Consider the following 20,688-nt stretch of genomic DNA (forward strand, 5'->3'; position numbering starts at 1 on the left):
TTTCATTTGTCATTTTTTCCTGGTTACTTTAAGAATGGATAATTGATCTTTTCTCTAATTTTCTTCCCTTGACTTTTTCTTAATTGTGAATTCAGAAATGAATTTTGGAATAATTTTCTCATAAACTATTTTATATTTGTAAAAAAAAATGTGTGCTTTGGGCTGTACCATTAGCATGTGGGTGACTCTTCATTGGTTAGTGAACGGACTGCATATTACTTGGCTACTGCATTGGCACTGAGGAGTTTAAAAGCCGAGCAGGAGTCACAATCTAATTCATATTATTATTATAAGTAGTAGTAATGATAATAATCTTTTCAAAGAGCATATATTGCAATTTAACAGGTCCATTTCTCCTTGTATGGTATTCACTGCTGCATGGTGGCTGGCAAAGTGAGGAAAATGATTCACAAGTAAATTCCCTATAAAGGTGTTAATATATAAGAATAAAGTTTTTGGAATGATAGCGTAAATTATGTGCTCTTTAACACAATAGCGGCTGGCTGGACTAACCAACGGGTAGGCCTACATAGCAGTTTTCTGCCATTTCAGTAATTTGACAACTCTAATGGCAAGTACATTCCGTAAAAAAGCATTAATGTATAGATCTATAAGAATCTAATAATGTATTCATAGGAATGAATATTGTACAATGATAGATGGAACTGGTAAATATAAATAAATAAAAACTCAGTATAAAGGCCTTAAATAACCCTAAATTTAAAAAAGAAAAAAAAGAAAAGAAATCCAGAGGTCACCATTGTTTTTTGCAAGTATGCTTTGTAAATAAACTTAGAGAAAAAAGTTATATAAGTGGCAGGAGGGCTGACATATCATGTGATCCGTCATTGCCAGTGTTATGTATACCTTGTCTTGTTTCACTGTTGCCCTTTTGTTTGCCATTTTTGTCACTTTTGCATTCCTTAGTTTTCACTTTTGTCCCTTGTGTAACTCCATAGTCTCTTTGTTAGCTTTTGTGTTCACCATTCATTGTTTGCACCTGCCCTCGTTAATTTGCCATTTTGCTTCTGTTAATCACCTTGTTATCTTTTTTTTATTTTTTTTTTTTTTATTGCAAATTAACAAAAGAGTAACACATACAAGGGAGCGAGACACATATACAATACAGAAGAGAGAAAAAGCACAAAAACAAAAACAACGAAATACAAAACAGCCCAACACAGTCATCGATAAAGTGGTGTATGTAGACAGATGAGATCCTTTCTGTGACGCAAGTATAGATAGGGGCAGTCCGGTAGTATCATTGTATTTTTAGTGAGGGTATTAATCACCCCAACAATCACAACAACAACAGCAATATATTAATATTAGTGGTGATAGTATCAATGATAATATTTATAATGATAATTTATGACAATAATAGGAGCATTAGCTCTAGCAATCTATAATAATAATAGTGACAATAGTACTAATAACAATACATTTAGGTCAGTCAATAATGTCACCGTACCTGCTCTAAACTCTAGGTCAGGGGGCTGATCCACAACTGCCAGTGAGCTCCACACAGATACCGACACCTCTCCTCTATTCAATATTCCGATTCCCCCTCACCACCGCCAGCGACACCCAACCCCCATAGTTAAGCTTCTAGGCTCCATTGAGGTGTCCTCTTTAAAAAAAAAAAAAAAGAAAAGCTCCCTTAGTCTGTTTGTGACCTGACGTAACCAAATGTTATGGGTGGTTGGCCCTCTTACCCCCTTCCCTTCCCTTTTTTTTTTTTTTTTTTTTTTCTTTTTTTCCTCTTTTTTTTCCTTCCTTCTCCTTTTCTCTTTTTTTTTCTTCTTCTCCTTTCCCCCCTTTCCTTTCCCCCTTTTTCTTTTTTCCCTTCCATGGCTTTGAGCAAGGTGTGCACTGGTTAGCTCCCCAGCCAGAGACACCACATCCAACCCAGGTATCAAATCAATGATTCTTTAATCATTCTTTTAATCATCTTGTTATCTTGTTTGAGTTCTGTTTGTTCATTGGCCCCCTTGTCCCATGTTTATGTATTTATACCCCAGTTCTTTGTTCAGTCCTTGTCTATCGTTGTATGTTGTTAGCCTGGTATGTATCATCCTGCCCGAGTTCTCTAGTTTATGTTTTGTTTCCCCATTGTGGGCTTTCCTTTGTGTTTTGCCCGTCTACTAGTCAATAAAGATAACTGCGTTTGGATCCTCAACCTTCGTCTGCCTTCGCTGCCTCATTCATTACAGCCAGCTTCTGCCCAGCCAGCAAGAGATGAAACCCCTATCAACCACTGGATGGAGCGAACAACGTAAAGCCAAACCCTTTATGCTTGCACGACCCACTTAAAATGTAGAGATAGCTTGGCACCAAGTTTGTCACCCGAATAGTTTGTCCACTCTCTTGCTATTGCACGTGTGCCAACACTTCCGTGTGGCAAAAGTGGCACGTGTGCCTTCGGTTTTTGATCCCTGGGCAAGCCTTGTAAACTACTCCTCATTGTAGGCCCTATATGCAGTCCATTCCCTATCCCACACCCCCCGCACTAATGGTACAGCCCACAGTGCAAATTGCAAGACAAAAAAACTAAACTAAATTTTATTGGCGACGAGTTAATTATTCCAAAAATAATTTATAATTTAGAAGTAATGCAATTTAAGAAAAGGAGAAAAAAGTGCATTTATTCATTCTTTATTTTTCTTTCCCAATTTGGAATTCCCAATGCGCTCTAAGTCCTTGTGGTGGTGTAGTGACCTCAATCTGGGTGGCGGAGGACGAAGCTCAGTTGCCTCCGCGTCTGAGACCGTCAATCCTCGCATCTTTATCACGTGGCTTGTTGAGGGCATTACCACAGAGACATATGCATGTGGAGGCTCACGCTATTCTCCACGGCATCCACCACAACTCACAACGCGTCCCACCGAGAACGAGAACCACATTATAGCGACCACGAGGAGGTTACCCCATGTGACTCTAGCCTCCCTAGCAACCGGTCCAATTTGGTTGCTTAGTAGACCTGGCCGGAGTCACTCAGCAGACATTTATTCATTATTGAAGGAAATGGTAAAAATTTAAAAATGAAAGTTTCAAACAGTTTTATTTTTACATTTGGATTTGTATGGTCTGAAAAAAAATTCTGTATAGCATTACACAGACCTTACACCACTTTTTCGGTGTATGGTCCGTGTCTGCACATTTTAATAGTTTTTTGTTTGTATGTTTTTTAGAAAATGCAATACATTTTTTTTTATATATATATATATATATATATTAATGTATGAAACAAACATGGACACAAATATAACATTTCTACAAACTTGATACATTTGTTTTGAACTAGATTTTTTTAAAGATTTCTATCATCTAAAACAACCTTATTTGTCAATGATCCATATATTCACTAAATTTCATGACTTATATGATTTTACTCATTTTCATGACTTCTCTAGGCATGTAAAACTCTATTTCAAAACTCCATATATTCAGGTTATTCATGACCTTGGGAACCCTGAAACACACACTCAAGCACACCTTCAGATTGAAGAGAACAAACAAAGAGGCAGTGCTCCCTAACTGCAGATCACTCATTCATTCGTTGGGTTTATTTTTAGTGCACTTCCTCTGTGTTTGATCGGGCTGGAGCATTAGACAAGCTTTGGGAACGTCTCTCTCATTAGTGTTTAACACATGACTCTTGCCTTCAAGGTCAACGGCACTCTCGTGCCTCGGCCTCTGTCGGGACAACCATGACGAGACTAATGATTTGAGCACTGGTGACAGAGAAGAACTTACTAATTGCACCTAAATGGGTTGTACCCCCTTAGACCTGTGGGCAGGGCCATAGTGGGGTGAAAGGTGGTAAAGTCTCTAGGGGCCCAAAGGTCCAGGGGGAGTCAAAACAAATTCTAAACTGTATTTTTTAATAGGCCCAGAGCAATGTACAGACAGTGGGCCCAGATTACCTTGCTATGGCACTGCTGGGGGTACAAGACCAACTTTTCTTCAGCATTTCTTCAACCTTAGCACAATGACCTTAATTCCAAAAGATTTGTTCAAAACACTTATCTAATTGACTTCACAAATTTGAAATAGCTTTATTAGCTAGTGTCATAAATTCATTCAAGTAATGTTGTTCGCCCATAAACCATATCTATTTGTATTTATACGGCATCCTATTGTTAGCATCTCGGACAGTCTAAAGCCAGTGCAATCATTTAAGAGCTAAGGCACCATTCAAATTAATTTCTCAGAAAAAAAAAGAAGCTCTCAGAAAATATATATATTTCTGCTGATGCTAACTGTAGTTGTTCTTTGTTAAATAAATAAACTATTCAAATAATAAATAAAAAAAAAGCAAACCATTCCCTAGCATGGAAATGCAGCTCTATTTCAACGCGTTTTGAAATTGTAACGCACTGCACTACAACTCACAAACAGTGCAATACTGCCCTCTAGAGGAATTCTCTGCATGGTAACCACGTCCTGCACTTGTGCTTATCCTGCTATATCAGTCACATTACATGATACCGATGTCAAATCTTTACTTTTACAAAAACAATAGGTTTTAAACTATTTAAAATAAAAAACAATAAAAAAAAAATCCAATCTAATTTCGTGCAGAAAGAGTCTTGTGAGTTAAAGCACATCAAAGCAGTTGTTGAACACACTTGTTGCATGTGTGAAACAGTTACAGAAGTGTCGGGTCGCGGGCAAACTCCTCCCATGCACCGCCCACAGCTCCTCACATCCGAGCGTTCTTGGTTATTTGTCTCACCAGATGCACACTAAGTTGACAAACAGGGTTGAGGATTGATGTTTTAACATTACGGCTATTGGACGTTAAAGTCGATGTTGTATTGGGCGTTAAAATGCATGAACAGTCTCGGTAGGCTATTACAATGTGGCCAATGCCAAAATAAGTTTAAATTAGGACTGAGAAGAACAATCCGGTAAGTAGCTACACATAACTCAACTGCAGCTTCTCGTCTTGTTGTTTCTCTTGAGGATGGCTTTCCAAACCTATGTAGGCTAATTGGCGTGTAACAATTGTCTGCGTCTCAAAACCTGGTGAGATGCCTTCCTAGGCAGATTTTGGGCTTCATATGCGCTTCTTTGGCTTAGTGGTGAAGATTGACTTATGACTGACTGAGCAGCATGTGTACCGTATGGGGCCGTTCACACCGAACGCGTCTTTCCCACGAACGCAGGTGTCTCGAGACAGTTTGAAGTTCTTTTTTTAATTTGACTCCTGTCTAAAAACGCTCAAATACCTCTGTCTAGCGGATGTTTTACATAAGGAAACCCATTTAATCTGCAATTTTGTGTTTACTTAACCAAGCAAGGCAGTACAAAGCTTTCTTTAAATCTCTTCAGCCTCAACATATTTAGTATGTCACAGAGGGCGAAAATCGGCCGATATTTGTTAATTGTTGAATTATCTGCATCAGCAGATGGGCAATTCGTTTCCCAAAACGGTGTAGAGTTTTACAGTTTGTTTTGATGTTATGTGCCATCCTGTTCCCAAAATAATAGGCATGTTATTTACTATTATATTAAATTATGTGATATTATAGGCTATGAACAGCCTAGGATTGACTTTATGTCGGCCTGTTGGCCACCCTGCTCTTTAGGAGGCTACAGTATAGGCATCGGTATTGGCCATTAAAAACCCATATTGGTCGACCTCTAAACATAAAAATAAATACAAATAAATTAAGACTCACTAAAAAGTTGTTGAGTGTCTGTAATAGGTTGTTGACAAAACATGTCTATGGGCTTTTTTTATCAACAACAAGATTTTTGTTTAAAATATATATTAATTTATAAAAGAAAATATCTAAGGTAAAGTTAATTTGTTTTTCACCATTTAAACAAATTTTGCCTTCCTCCTGTGGTCTGACAAATAAAATATTTTCTCAATTGGTCCCTCTGATGCGTGTATTATTAAATCACGCTGTGAAAAATGTGAATGTTAGTTTTGCTTTATAACAAGAATATAACTTTGTAATCTTTTTTTACCAGAATAATATATTTTGAGAGAGTTACACGTATGTCTATTACAATAGAAGGCAAGGTCAATTTTACAGATTTACTTGAGGATGTACACCACTTTTGTCGCCATGTTGAATTTATGTTGACAGTAAAAAACACTGTATATGGCATTTGTACGCCCTTGAATAGCTCTGCAGGAAGGGAATGCCACTTGAAGGGTAATTCCAAATTAAAGTAAGAAAATGTAACTTTTCAGGTCCCACGAGTCAGATCCATAGTCAATTGGAAGTAACATTACACCTTGAATTGTCAAAAATGGTTTTAGATGTCTGTCCACGATTCCACTGTAGTGAACCCTACCAAACGGTTAGCTATAAAAACTGCATGCACAATAAATATAATATAGTTAAAAATAGTTTTAGATGGAGTTTAGCATGTCACAGCACAGGACATGTTAACTTCCCCAAAGTATTTAATGTCAACTACTGTAATGTACTTAAGCCATGTGATCAGGTCAGCAGGTTGGACACTGATAATGAACAACGGTATTTGCACTCATGCAGTTATACTTTAAGATGCTGCAGTCTTAAATGCATTACCTAACTGGCCTGAGTAGTTGCTCATGTCTGTTATTAGCAGTTCACAAGCCTTCTACAGTCATCTCATTGGACAATCTAAAGCCCTAATTCACCAAAGCACTTTGAAAATAAATTACATGAGCTGAAAGAATTAGATTGTTCTCAAGGAACCAGGGTAGTAGAACTGTGATGTCTTGGTTAGGGTGATTTATGACCAAAGGCATCCTATAATCTCAATTCATGAAAATTATATATGCGAGTCCAGAGGCCCATAAACTGTAAATGAATCAACATGAGTGGGAGTATGCAGTGTGGCTTGTTTTGTCAGGCTTTTTGGCCTCATAATTAGCAGATGGTGAGTAAAGATGTATTCACTTTTTATTCATGTTCACTTAAAGGGATATTTCATGCAAAAATGAGAATTCTGTTATCATTTACTCACCCTCATGTCAATAAAAAGGTAATCTACTACAGTTTACTAATTCTCAAAAAATCATAATCAGATGACTTATTACTACATCTAAAAAAGTAGTCAAATTACTTATTACTTTTACGTTTAAAACTTTAACAAAGTTTTTGTTTTTTTAAGTCAAATTCAAAATTATGTTAATTGTTAATTGTTGCACGCAAGTCATACATTCAGCACCACGCGTTTCTCCCTTAAAATGACTTGTTAGGGGGTGTATGCCCTTCAGTTGTCTCAGACACGCAAACACACATATTACCATATGCCAATCACCTTTTAGATACAGACATCGCCTGTCAATCAAGATGAGAAACCATATACACATTAGCTATAGCCTGGAAAGTTTAGTTTTTTAGCATAATCTGAGGTATAGAAGCGCAATTTATGATTCCAGTGTTGTCAGATTTTACGGCTGATTTGGAATATGTTCTTTGATCGTAATATTGACCAACCGTTTTTGAGATTTCGGTGTTCCTCCATTCAAATAGATAGGAGCTGCACTTTCAGGACTGTAAATAGCTTCCCGAGAGCATTTCAAAGATGGCCGACAGTGATCTGACTTGCTAGAAAGATTTTGGAGGTGGTATAATGTACCTGTAAAGCAGTCCAATGGAAAGGAGGAGGCGAGAACCGGCTTGATAATATAAATAATATTTTAATGATAACTTAAAAAGACAACACAAACACACACACGACGGACATGTCCGTAAACTATCTCTCTCTCGTCGCACCACCGTCTGCCATCGGCCTTTATCCCTCTCGGAGGCTTAATTAACCTGATAAGCCCTGCCACAGTACCATAAACTGGATTGCCAACCGCCAATAAACATCAAAAGTAGAAGAAACTTTCATGCCTGGGTTAATCCATTTCAAGTGGTCCAACAAAGGTTGCTTGACCATTTTTCAATTTCTTAGATTTTGAGTAATTACCTCTATGTATTGGTATTGCAAAACAACCATTTTTTTTTTTTTTTTTTTTAACTTGGTTTAACCACATCTTTGTGTGATGGTGCACAAACATTGTTGGTTTTACAGATGTTTACGGAAACCTCAATATTTCGGCTCGGGATGGTCCTAGCTCCTTGGAATAAAAACTGATCTCTAGAGCTCATACAAGGTACATGTATTAACATTTTGCACATTCTTGTTCCTTAGACTTAGAACTTAAGTCCTAATGTAATGATCAAGGTCACTGAAAGTTCCACATTTAGGGTCAATTTATAAGGGTTTGATTCTCAGTTGTCATTTTTTTTAGGGCGTACCTAGGACATCATAGTGTGCATGCAGAAAATTTCAGGTTTGAGACTTCTCTTATTTAAATTTTTTAAAGAAAGTGCAATTTTTTTACATTTCCCCTCAATTTCAGTTTGATTATCTCTGGTGTGGGACCAGATAGGAACCTGAAATTTTCACAGATTTAAGTCCTCTATGGCATTCTGCTACCAGTTTGATATTCCACTGGTTACAGAGCTATGGCTAGTAGAAATCTGGGGAAAAGCCTACTTCATGCATTTTGAGAAATGAACAGATGTAATGTAAGCGTAACAAATAATAAAAATTAACAGTATTTTACAGTAATTATGTTTATGATTGGCATACCACAATTTCAAAATACATGTTTTATTAGAAGCTGTGAGATTTCCTCACTCAGTTTCTCGTAAATGTTGTGGGAGAGTCCGGTGACAGTAGTCAACTCAGCAGGTGTCAGTTTTCTGAGAACATTGTTCATGGGAACCCACACTTTGTCCTCAGTAGATACCTTGAATGATGTTCTTGGTCCAGGTGGGTGGAAGAATTTTACAAAAACATCACAGTTTTCCTCACTGATGTCCTCAACCAAGCACAACCACTGGTCATCATAGACACAAGCGACACCATTATTCCGTTTTGCAATATCAATACATAGAGGTAATCACACAAAATATTTTGGGAAAAGTAAAAATCAAGCAACCAACTTTACAATTATTGGACCACTTCAGATGGACTGACCCGCCTATGGCAGCACTATGGATCATGAAAAAAACGTTTAATCAAATGGTACATACATAAAGATTAATGGTGCTGTTGTGTTCAGTCGATAACTGTATTGCATTATTAGTGCTGTAACATGACAGTGATTAAACGATTACAGAATTTTCATTCTTGGATGAACTATTCCTTTAAGTATTGCTGTAAATCTTAGACTGTGAATTAACTCATTCACTTTCATTCAATGGCAAGATTTTTGGAACTGATTTGGTGTGGGTGACATGGATTTTTGGAACTGGATTGGTGTGCCATTTCATATGACATCATTGGCATCTTATTACTGGGTGGATAAAATACCAATTTAATGCAAAACAGCCTATAATTTTAGACACTGTTTGCCCTCTCAAGGAAATTTGTTACCATTGTGGATTGCTTTTGTTTATCAGAGTGGGAAGAGAGTTAGCCCAACTGCTTAAAAATAGGTTAAATATGTAATTTTACAGGTGGTATTTGGTATCAGATGTGTGGGGGATCGAGTTGTGATGTCGTCAGGGGTGCAGTCTGTGAGCAAGACAGCTTGAGTCAGAATTCTACAAAGCATCCGCACATAAGAAACCAACTGCCCATCTGTGCGTTCGAGAGGGTTGTAGTCTTCATCTTTGAACATGTCAGCATCTAATATAGACAAATGGTTAACATCATCCTTTTCTTAAAGGTATAGTTCACCCAAAAATGAACTACCCATGAAAATGAACATTTACTCACACTCATATTGTTCCAAACCCTAATTCATACTGGTTTGGAATAACATGGGGGTAAGTAAATGATAACAGAATTCGATTTCTGGATGAACTATCCCTTTAGTTGCTTCCTTTTCTCAAAGCTTGCACAACTGCTTTTTCTTATGCTTATCAGATGCCTCTAATTATGTGCTCTGCGCGACCATAGCACAGTTAGTACTGTACATACGCCTAGTTTACCAGGAAGTCTCAAGTGCACATCAAAGGAAGTGTGCTTGTTTGTATCGTTGATGTTCTGTGTGGCTTTCACTATGACACAGGCAATGATATAAATGAGTCACCATAGGTATCAACTGTAAACAACTTCATGGTTTCATGGTTTAGGTTTCATGCATTCACTTCGTCATTGACATCTCGGTGTACATTGTGGGGAATTTTGTAACTTGACTTCTTTATCTCACACTTTTGTTCTAGACTTGATCTGACATCTACCTGTCCCCACCCCAGCTGAACCATGGGGTCATTCCGAAGGCCCAGGCCCCGTTTTATGAGCTCCCCTGTGCTGTCAGACCTTGCCCGTTTTCATGCTAGCTCACCAACATTGCAGCTGTCCAATGCTAGCGTTTGGAACAGGTGGGTGGTTCCCTCTTCCCATGGATGAGCAGAAAGAAAAGCATACAGGTGAAACTCGAAAAATTAGAATATCGTGCAAAAGTTCATTAATTTCAGTAATTCAACTTAAAAGGTGAAACTAATATATTATATAGACTCATTACAAGCAAAGTAAGATATTTCAAGCCTTTATTTGATATAATTTTGATGATTATGGCTTACAGCTTATGAAAATCCCAAATTCAGAATCTCAGAAAATTAGAATATTACATGAAATCAATAAAAAAAAAGATTTTAAATACAGAAATGTCGGCCCTCTGAAAAGTATAATCATGCATATGTACTCAGTACTTGGTTTGGGCCCCTTTTGCATTAATTACTGCCTCAATGCGGCGTGGCATGGATGCTATCAGCCTGTGGCACTGCTGAGGTGTTATGGATGACCAAGATGCTTCAATAGCGGCCTTCAGCTCTTCTGCATTGTTTGGTCTCATGTCTCTCATCTTTCTCTTGGCAATGCCCCATAGATTCTCTATGGGATTCAGGTCAGGCGAGTTTGCTGGCCAATCAAGCACAGTAATACCATGGTCATTGAACCAGGTTTTGGTACTTTTGGCAGTGTGGGCAGGTGCCAAGTCCTGAAGTCATGTGAAAATGAAGTCAGCATCTCCATAAAGCTTGTCTGCTGAAGGAAGCATGAAGTGCTCTAAAATGTCCCGGTAGACGGCTGCGTTGACTCTGGACTTTATAAAGCACAGTGGACCAACACCAGCCGATGACATGGCTCCCCAAACCAACACAGACTGTGGAAACTTCACACTGGACTTCAAGCATCTTGGATTGTGTGCCTCTCCATTCTTCCTCCAGACTCTGGGACCTTGGTTTCCAAATGAGATGCAAAATTTGCTCTCATCAGAAAAGAGGACTTTGGACCACTGAGCAACAGACCAGTTCTTTTTTTCTTTAGCCCAGGTAAGACGTTTGACATTTGAAGCCCATGTCCAGGACCCGTCTGTGTGTGGTGGCTCTTGATGCAGTAACTCCAGCCTCAGTCCACTCCTTGTGAAGCTCCCCACACATTTGAATGGCCTTTTCCTGACAATCCTCTCCAGGCTACGGTCATCCCTGCTGCTTGTGCACCTTTTTCTTCCACACTTTTCCCTTCCACTTAACTTTCTATTAATGTGCTTTGATACAGCACTTTGAGAACATCCAACTTCTTTTGCAATTACCTTTTGAGGCTTTCCCTCCTTGTGGAGGGTGTCAATGATGGTTTTCTGCACAACTGTCAGGTCAGCAGTCTTCCCCATGATTGTGAATTCAACTGAACCAGACCGAGAGACCATTTAAAGGCTCAGGAACCCTTTGCAGGTGTTTAGCTGATTAGAGTGTGACACTTTGAGCCTACAATACTGAACCTTTTCACAATATTCTAATTTTCTGAGATTCTGAATTTGGGGTTTTCATAAGCTGTAAGCCATAATCATCAAAATTATATCAAATAAAGGCTTGAAATATCTTACTTTGCTTGTAATGAGTCTATATAATATATTAGTTTCACCTTTTAAGTTGAATTACTGAAATTAATGAACTTTTGCACGATATTCTAATTTTTCGAGTTTCACCTGTAATTTCATCAATGGCCATCAGAGTTTTGTGGATCTCCTAAAGAAATAATGCACTATACCTGTCAAATCTACCAGTGAAGTTAAATATGAAAATTACGATTCCATATTTGAGTCAGAGGTGCAGTGATTGTAACCATTGACATTTATGACTCAAGATTTAACGTTTCCTGATAGCAACTTATTTAGAGCCTTCAAATTTCAAAGCTAAGGACCCTTAGGACCTTTTATTAGTTTCCCTAATCTTGAGGAATAGTTTACCCATAGACTAATATTCTGTGATTATTTACTCACCTTCAAATATGGCAAAAGGTCTTGGCAGCTTTAACTTGCCAAGAACTGCCGACTTAGACAGGAAGAGCCGTCTTCATGACATGTAAAGCAATCGCTCACATTTGCTATTTGTTATTACTGTGCCCTTCAAGTGAAGTCAGAAATGTTGTAATTTCGAGTTCCAAGTAAATGAATGACCTAGCGAAGTCAGATTAACGAGTGGGAAAATCTGAATTCTGGAGTATACAAGAGTTTCCAAGATGGGACATTGGAAGGGGCGTGTTTACATGAAAAAACATAATTGTTTTGCAAAATTATTTAAACTTTTTTACTTTATTTCAAGCATATTAATTTGTTATATATGACAGTAAACAAATGAGTCACCCTTAGTGGTTAGTACAGACTATTGCACAGACATAATTAAGTAAACAAAGCAGAATATAAAGTTCTTCTCATGGATACTTGCTTTACTTGCTACTACAGGCCTTAAACGAATGCTGTCTGCCATTAATTATGTTAACGTGTTATTTTTGAGAAACGTGGTCACTAGCTTTTGAAAGTTCATGTACCCTAAAATCAACCCCATTACCCACGAGTGCCATCTCCTTAAGACAATTTTTGTATTAAGTCAAATGTAATACCTTTCCCTCTAGCGCTACTGATAGCGGGTTGCGCAACATCGGTTCTGATCCCATGGAACAGGAAGTTTCACTCTAAGATAACAACTTGTCTCCACTAATGGTCAGGTTTAGAGTTTGGATAGTTAGTATACTATGCATTCCTGTTGATCATTTATAAGTAAATATATAACTCTCTTTTGACACCACTCTGTGGACATTTTTGAAAACTGGGGCTCACACGTGCCTATACGCTCAAGAACACTTCCAGCTTTGGCTACTGGAGGCAGTGCTTTACATTTTGGAAAACACAGACTGATTTCAGCAGCGGAACATTCAACTTACTGTTGCCGAATTCACAGTGAGGTCAGCATGCAAGTTTGGAACAACATGAGGGTGAATCACCGAATTTTCAGTTATGTGTAAACTACTCCTTTAATGTTGAGAAAACAAATATAAAGTCCTTGACTTTGAAATGTGAAGGTTCTTGAGAAGTTGCTGAACTAGTTGCTTTCAGGAAGCCTGAATTTAAATCTTTGAGTCAGAAAGGTCAATGTTTACACTCAGTGAACCGCTGACTCTAAAATGAAATCTCACTTTTTCATGTACAACTTCACAGTTTGCCATATTTAGTCTTTTGGGAAAAGTACCCCATGTTGATAGGTGGTTGATAAGACATTCGAGGAGGAAGCAGACAGCAGCCTTTGCCTTCACCACTTCCTTATGGAAGCAGGACCTCCGTTGCCCCTCTCTCAGGAAGTGTGCGCAGCATGTTATTCAAAAGTAGTTGGTTGACTCACACCTTTGCGGACAGTGAAAGTTTGCTGGCAAGTTGTTTTATCAAAAAGAGACTTGCTGTTTATGTATAACACTGACTGTAAACAAATTAATACAGGGAGAATGTGCAGTGACACAGGTGGTATTACTTGATTCTGTCATGTTTTACAAACAGCAGTTCATTGTATTTAAAGAGATGCTTTGCATAGAATTTTCTTACCTTGCAAAATATTGGTCAGAGCACTTGAATGAAGCCTAGTTTCCTCTTCTTTACAGAAGCTGAGTCTGTTTTTTTTTTCAGTGTTCAAACGGCTGTAATTAAAGTGTTCCAAGGAGGGGGGCTACAGGCCAATGAGCTCTACACCCTGAATGAAAGCATAAGGTTGGAAATCACTTTCACTCTCTTACCTGCTTATCTGTTTAAAATAAAGTATGTTAACCTTACAGATCATTTTATTAGTGGTTCATGAAAAGGCAAACATTACTTTTACTTGATGATTTCAAGTACACAAATGATATTTCAAGTCATGTGGCTTGTTGTGTGCTATTACTTTTAAAAAGTATTTTAAAAATGGCATTATGCAAACAATCATAACACTCTAGCAACCATTTCAAACACCTTAGCAACCACATAGCAACACCCTTGCATTTTTACTAACTGAGATATTGAACTTGCTCAATAGGTGGCTTTTGAGGACAGAGTTGGGATCCTTTATCACAGAGTACTTTCAGGTAAACTCTATATTTCAGTCCTGAAGACATAATGACAGTGAATCCCAAATAACAAGACAGCAACTGCTTATGACAGATGTTAGTCAGGATATTCTTAGGATGCTCACAATAATGTAAGCATAGCTGAATATTCTGCACCAATGATCAGAAAGAAATTGTCCATGCAGATAGCATTCAAGAATACATTTACACTCAAACTCATAATGTGATGTAGGCAGGAATGAGAGTTTAAAATAATAAAGTCCATACATCATTCTATCCAGGATCAACTTTTGAATAAGGGTCTGATGTATATTTTGGAGAAGATTCAGCTTTATAATGGTGAGAAAGTATTTCTACATTAGAAAATTACACACTTCACCTTTGAGGTTTAATAAAGCACTGTACAGATGTGTTCAATTTAGCCACTCCCTGCATTCTACCATCTCTCAAATCCAGGTGAAGATCATCTCCAAGCTCTCGCTGATATGTGGGTGATGTTTTTCACAGAGATCCTGCCAACTCTTCAAGCTATTTTCTACCCCGTACAGGTATTAAAATGATCTCACTTACCATTCAAAGTAGCCAGTCAGTGTCAAATTACTGACACTATGGTGACTGGTCATTTTTGGCTCTGTTTGTAGGGTCAGGAGTTGACTGTGAGGCAAATGGCTCTTCTGGGCTTCAGGGATATGGTTCTGTTAAAGCTTCCTCTGGAGATCATGCTTCATTCCACTTCGTACCCTTCTCCAATCACACAGATGCTCCTTATCCTACAGGTGAGATTTCAGAGAGCTCCACACTGGACTTTACATTACATTATATTACATTGTTACATTACTTTTACTTCACTTCATGTTACTTTATGTTATGCTACATTATGTGAAATTACTTTACATTGTTAGTTTACATTACATAAATTTGCATAATGATGTTGAATAATTATTTAAGTAAATTAAAGGTGAGATCTTGGGGAATTGGGGGGTGGGGCATAAAGTACTTTAGCTTATGCTACATAATGTTACATTACTTTACATAATGTTGCATAATTAGTAAAGTAAAATACAGGTGAGATCTCTGGGGGGCTCCTTACTTGACTAGACTTTACTTTGTTACTTTATGTTATGCTACACTGTTTCGTTACTTTACTGTACATTACTTTGTTACATAATGTTGCATAATGAGCTAATTACATTCAAGGAGAGATCTTGTAAGGGGGGCTTCATACTGAACTTTACATTACTTTACATTGCTTTACATCATGCTATGTTACATTACATTACATTACATAACGTTTCATAATGCCTAAAGTTAAGTAAAGGTGAGATCTTGGGGGACTCCATACCATAATGTACTTTACATTTCAATGTATTTTACATTAATTTATTTTACTTTACGTATGCAACTGTATCTAGTCTCTTTCTGAGTGGTTGTTAAAATTTGAAATATATTTGAGAAATTTAAATAAAAGAATATTGTAAAATGCAGTAGAAGGTAAATGCATTGCAGTAGAAAATTATTTTATGTTTCAAACAGCAATTCAAAGATAGCTGCATGTTACTGTAAATGTATTATTAATTGATCAAAATAATGGACCCATTTTATATTAGGTGGCCTTAACTAATATATACTTGTGCGTTTGATACAATGTACTTATTATGTACATACATGTTGTTGCATTGTAATTACATTAAAAGTACTTGCATTTAATTACATTTGAAGTTACACTACTTTACCCCTAACCCAAACCCAACCCTTACCCTAAAACCTAACTCTAACTCCTAATCGATAGTCAAAATTACACACAGTAGCTATAACATGCAGGTGAGAAACGAAGCAGGCCCACCGAACATTTAGAAAGGGGTGGGAAATTTGAGTGTGGGAACATAAACATGTCTGCTTGACATGTAATTGATGATGATATTTAAAGCGACACTATGAAACCAAGCCCCCTGTCCCAAAATTCATTTTTAAAATATGGCTCTTACAACCACAAAAAAAGAATTGTCAGCTTTGTTCCTGAACAAGCTAATGCTGAGTACCACTGGGGTAGAATGTCTTGCTTGAAGGCATAATGTTGATGAAGCACAATGATGCAACATCCAGTTGCTGGATCACTCCCACTTCTCATCTGTCTCAGGAATGAACCAGATATATCAGCTCCCAGTTTTCCCCCATGTATCCCATATCCCATGCTCCCCATGTAGGGCTCAACAATACTTTTTTTTAAAACTGGTTCTACTTGCCCTGCCAACATTTTCTCTGGCCCCACCACAATAAAATAAGTAAATACAAAAGATATTTTATATGTAGATCAATACATTTTATTAATGTGTAATTTGTTTATATATTTAAGTGCACTGAATTGACCCATTAAATCAATAGCCTCTTTTTACATTTACTGAAACAAAGTACAATCCTTACATCGCGTGGTACATTCAGCTGCAAAAGGTGATTACTCAATCAAAAAAATTTATTGATGTTTCAAATGTAAATAAATCCATCAATCATTGTCATCAAAACAAAAGGTTCCTGTATCATTGCTTAGACCAAGACAGTCAAAATGCAAAGACATCTTGTCAAATGACAGTGTATTCTGAAAGTGTGAGTTACCCACTATGTAATTTTGTCCATTTGCTGACATTGTATATGTGGGCAGCTGAATAGTATTGATGTCAAAAAGTCATGGCACACATAATACTTTCAACAAAATATTATTCAAACATTTCTCATCATTGTATGTACACACTTTACAGCCAACCAAAAATACGTTAAGAAAACTTGTACAGAATAAAATATAAACAACAGCAAAATTCAGGAACTACAATATGTGCAAGAAAAAAGTTCATCAACCTCATGGATCTTCCCATCTCTCCTCTCTGTCTGGCCACAACATTTCATCTACATCCCACCTGATATCCTCCCTTGCAATGCAACGAGGGAAAAATATTTTGGCGTGACGCAGCCACCCCCTACCACAATCTGCTGTGATATCCTCACAACCAGCATGCATTGCACCCACTAAGGACAACTGGACATGAGGACAGTGATCATAGACCTTCCATCTAAATGCAGAAAATAACTCCTCAATGGGATTTAGGAATGGGGTGTATGGAGGGAGTAACTCCATCAAAAACGTGGGTGGGCAACAAACCATTCCCGGACTGTATTTGAACGATGGAAACTTACGTTGATGCAAACTATAACATACGTAGGCAAGTCATTTCTTACCAACCCCCTCTCATTCACAGGAATGGGATCCGTGTAAATAGTTTCCAGGATATTGAGGAGACGTTATGTGTTATAGGGACCAATGATGGGAATGTGGCTGAGTACACCATTCCCACATATGGCAGCACACATTGTAATGTTCCCTCCACTCTTACCTGGCGCATCAACAGTGGCTCGGTGACCAATAATATTATGGCCACGTCTCCTGATTTTGGTCAAGTTGAATCCTGCCTCATCAGCATACACAAAAATGTGTTGATGCATCAGCCTCCAGCTCCATCACTCTCTATAAAAGATAGTAAAGCAATTTAGGAAATAATACAGTAGGTATTGTAAATCATACAGTTACACATATCCCAGATTGTGTAACATAATCTGCATATAAAGGTTGAACTTGTCAATACTGAAAGACAAGAGATTACAGCACTGTGTATTGTACAATGATGAATTCTTTCCTGTACGTACATTGCTTTAAATTGTGAGGAACTTTGTTCCCCTTCTAGCCTAAGTATGTCCATCTGACAACTATTACAAAATACCACATAGCTATTATGTATCAAATATATGTGTGGCAGGTTATTGTTGGTTGTTCTATTTAGCATGTAGGGATTTACAAAATGTACATGTGTATAATTGCATTTGAGAGTAATATCATTCAATAGCAAATTAATGCAAACAATTTTTATCTGCAAGGCTTACTCAATGCAATTTGTGCTAAAGCAATTATAAATGACTATATTCGTGTGAACAAATTACCTATTTGTTCACACGAATATAGAACAAATAACTATATGAACAAATTATGTTCATATAGTTAGGCATATAGTTTGATGAAGTTTAATAGTCATTCGACGATTTTGCCAACGCGATTGAGAACAACTGTAATATTATATACAGTCAGGTCCATAAATATTAGGACATTGACACAATTCTAATCTTTTTGGCTCTATACACCACCACAATGGATTTGAAATGAAATGAACAAGATGTGCAACCAAGTATTAAAAAGTGAAAGTTTGATTTATGATTGTTAATCTGTCCCATTACTTTTGGTCCCTTAAAAAGTGGGAGGTACATATAAAAACTGTTGTAATTCCTACACCGTTCACCAGATTTGGATGTAAATACCCTCAAATTAAAGCTGAAAGTCTGCAGTTAAAGCACATCTTGTTCGTTTCATTTCAAATCCATTGTGGTGGTGTATAGAGCCAAAAAGATTAGAATTGTGTCGATGTCCCAGTATTTATGGACCTGACTGCATATAATTCATTGAAGTTATATACCCCCCAAAAAAGAAAAGATTTACAACAAAACATTTATAAGGTTCTTAATTTGCAATAACAGATGGAAAATACAGGTATAATGTAAATAAACACTAGAGAGGGCTGGCATTTTTATTGTTGTAACTAACTACTTTTTTGTATGTTTATTTTCATGTTTTCTCTGGGCAGGGCATTCATGAGCCTAACGGACCCACAAAAGAGTATTTCCTTCTCGAGAGACTTGTGGAAATGGTTATTTCCCCTACCTTGGTAACTACCTCTACATGAGCCAAAGTAATTCTTCAGCAGGTGGTCATTCATTTTAGACTTTTCCTTGAATCTGTTGGTTTATCTTCTTTAAAAACATTGTAATCAGGGTTTGAATCTAATCACTTTCTAAAATGTTTTCCTCCACAGAAGATAAATTTAAACACGTTAAACTAGTTAACAACACTCAACACTTTAGTCAACCTGAGATTATGGTGACGGATTTTGCCCATGAGTCCTTCCTGGCACCATTAGTCGAACATGAAGGTGAAGCCTATTTGGAGAGGACTGGTGGCCGACGCCACACAGTCGCTAATGTGCACTCCGACATCCAGCTTCTGTCCATGAAAAACAGGATGTGTCCAGGAAAGTTCGAGGTCAGCGAAGAGGCCAGGGTGACCAAGACAGGGAGCTAAATGACACCCAAGCCTTTCTCCAGAGAACCGGCCTTCTTTTATTACTGGCCAGATGGTGTGGTAATCCCAGCAGGGCAAAGCACTGCAGAGATCAAGTGTGGTCTAACCCGTTAAAAAGTTATAAATATTCTAAATGTGATAAGAATAAAATCTCAAAATGCCCACTGCAGCCCTTATGTAATAATACTGTGACAGGTTAGAATGTGTTCATTTAATACAATATGGAGGCAACTCAAAGCTGCTTTCATAGTACTCCACTTTTCATGGAAATATGTGGCTTTTCGTGTCCTGAATTCTGTTTGGACTGTCAATGTTTCTTAAAGTTTAAGCATGAATGTTCTTTCTGTGGCTAAAAAATACTTTGGTCCAGCCCTTTTTTGTACAGCTTGCAAAAAGTCACACTTTTTTTTTGCCATTGAGGTGTCAAGGTTGTGAGAAAATATGCCCTGGTGAGCGAACATATTTACAAAGGTACAGTAAGGTACAAGCAAAAACCATTATGGAGCCTTATAGAGGATTATGATTTTAATTGCCCTGCCTAAAATTCCTCTCTTTGACATTCTCTTTCTTAAGCAATCTTATGGTTTCGATATTTTCTTAGTAGGAGTGGAAACTAAACATGCAGACATGAAGAAAAATGTTATTGTAATTTTATGAATGTTTTATGTTTGGAATTACTATGTTATTGTATTTTTAATGTAAGAAAATGCATTCAATGTGCTTGTAAAATGTTTTTTATATATATTTTTGTAGAATAAACACCACCCATAAAAATTTATTGGATTTCTGTAGAGGTACATTTAATTAAGTCTTGCAGACAGTGTGCTAATCAGAGCTCTTAGAATAGATTAGCTGTTATGTAGCTTGGGTATGTGAGCCCTGCTGAAAATCTTTATACTGAGTGTATTAATCAATTACATTTGACCTCAAGGTGAAGGTAGGAGTGGCCAAAAAAGTATTTGCACCCTTAAGCCACACTTAAAGATGCATGAATGTAATTTTATTAGACATGCTGTTGAAAGCAATAACATACAGTGGCAAGAAAGAAGTATGTGAATCCTTTGTAGTTACCTCATTTATGTATAAATTTGTCTTAAAATCTGGTTTGATCTTCATCTAAGATACAATAATGATCTAACATAATCTGTTTTAAATAATAACACAAATTATTGTATCGTTCAAACATTCAC

The 20,688-nt window shown here is 37.2% G+C and overlaps 1 protein-coding gene across 1 annotated transcript; it reads left to right on the top strand.

Annotated features, from left to right (window-relative positions):
• The first annotated feature begins 4,758 nt into the window (after positions 1-4,758).
• On the top strand, positions 4,759-20,259 carry LOC127638427 (proline-rich protein 5-like). The gene is given in 10 exon segments (XM_052119951.1): positions 4,759-4,913; positions 10,182-10,340; positions 13,913-13,993; positions 14,295-14,343; positions 14,607-14,664; positions 14,782-14,873; positions 14,967-15,101; positions 19,005-19,071; positions 19,074-19,124; positions 19,233-20,259. Coding segments are annotated over 9 exon segments (918 nt in total). The 5' UTR covers positions 4,759-4,913; positions 10,182-10,221; the 3' UTR covers positions 19,499-20,259.
• The last annotated feature ends 429 nt before the right edge of the window (positions 20,260-20,688 follow it).

This window comes from Xyrauchen texanus, chromosome 46, assembly GCF_025860055.1.
Source record: "Xyrauchen texanus isolate HMW12.3.18 chromosome 46, RBS_HiC_50CHRs, whole genome shotgun sequence".
In the NCBI taxonomy this organism is placed as follows: Eukaryota; Metazoa; Chordata; class Actinopteri; order Cypriniformes; family Catostomidae; genus Xyrauchen; species Xyrauchen texanus.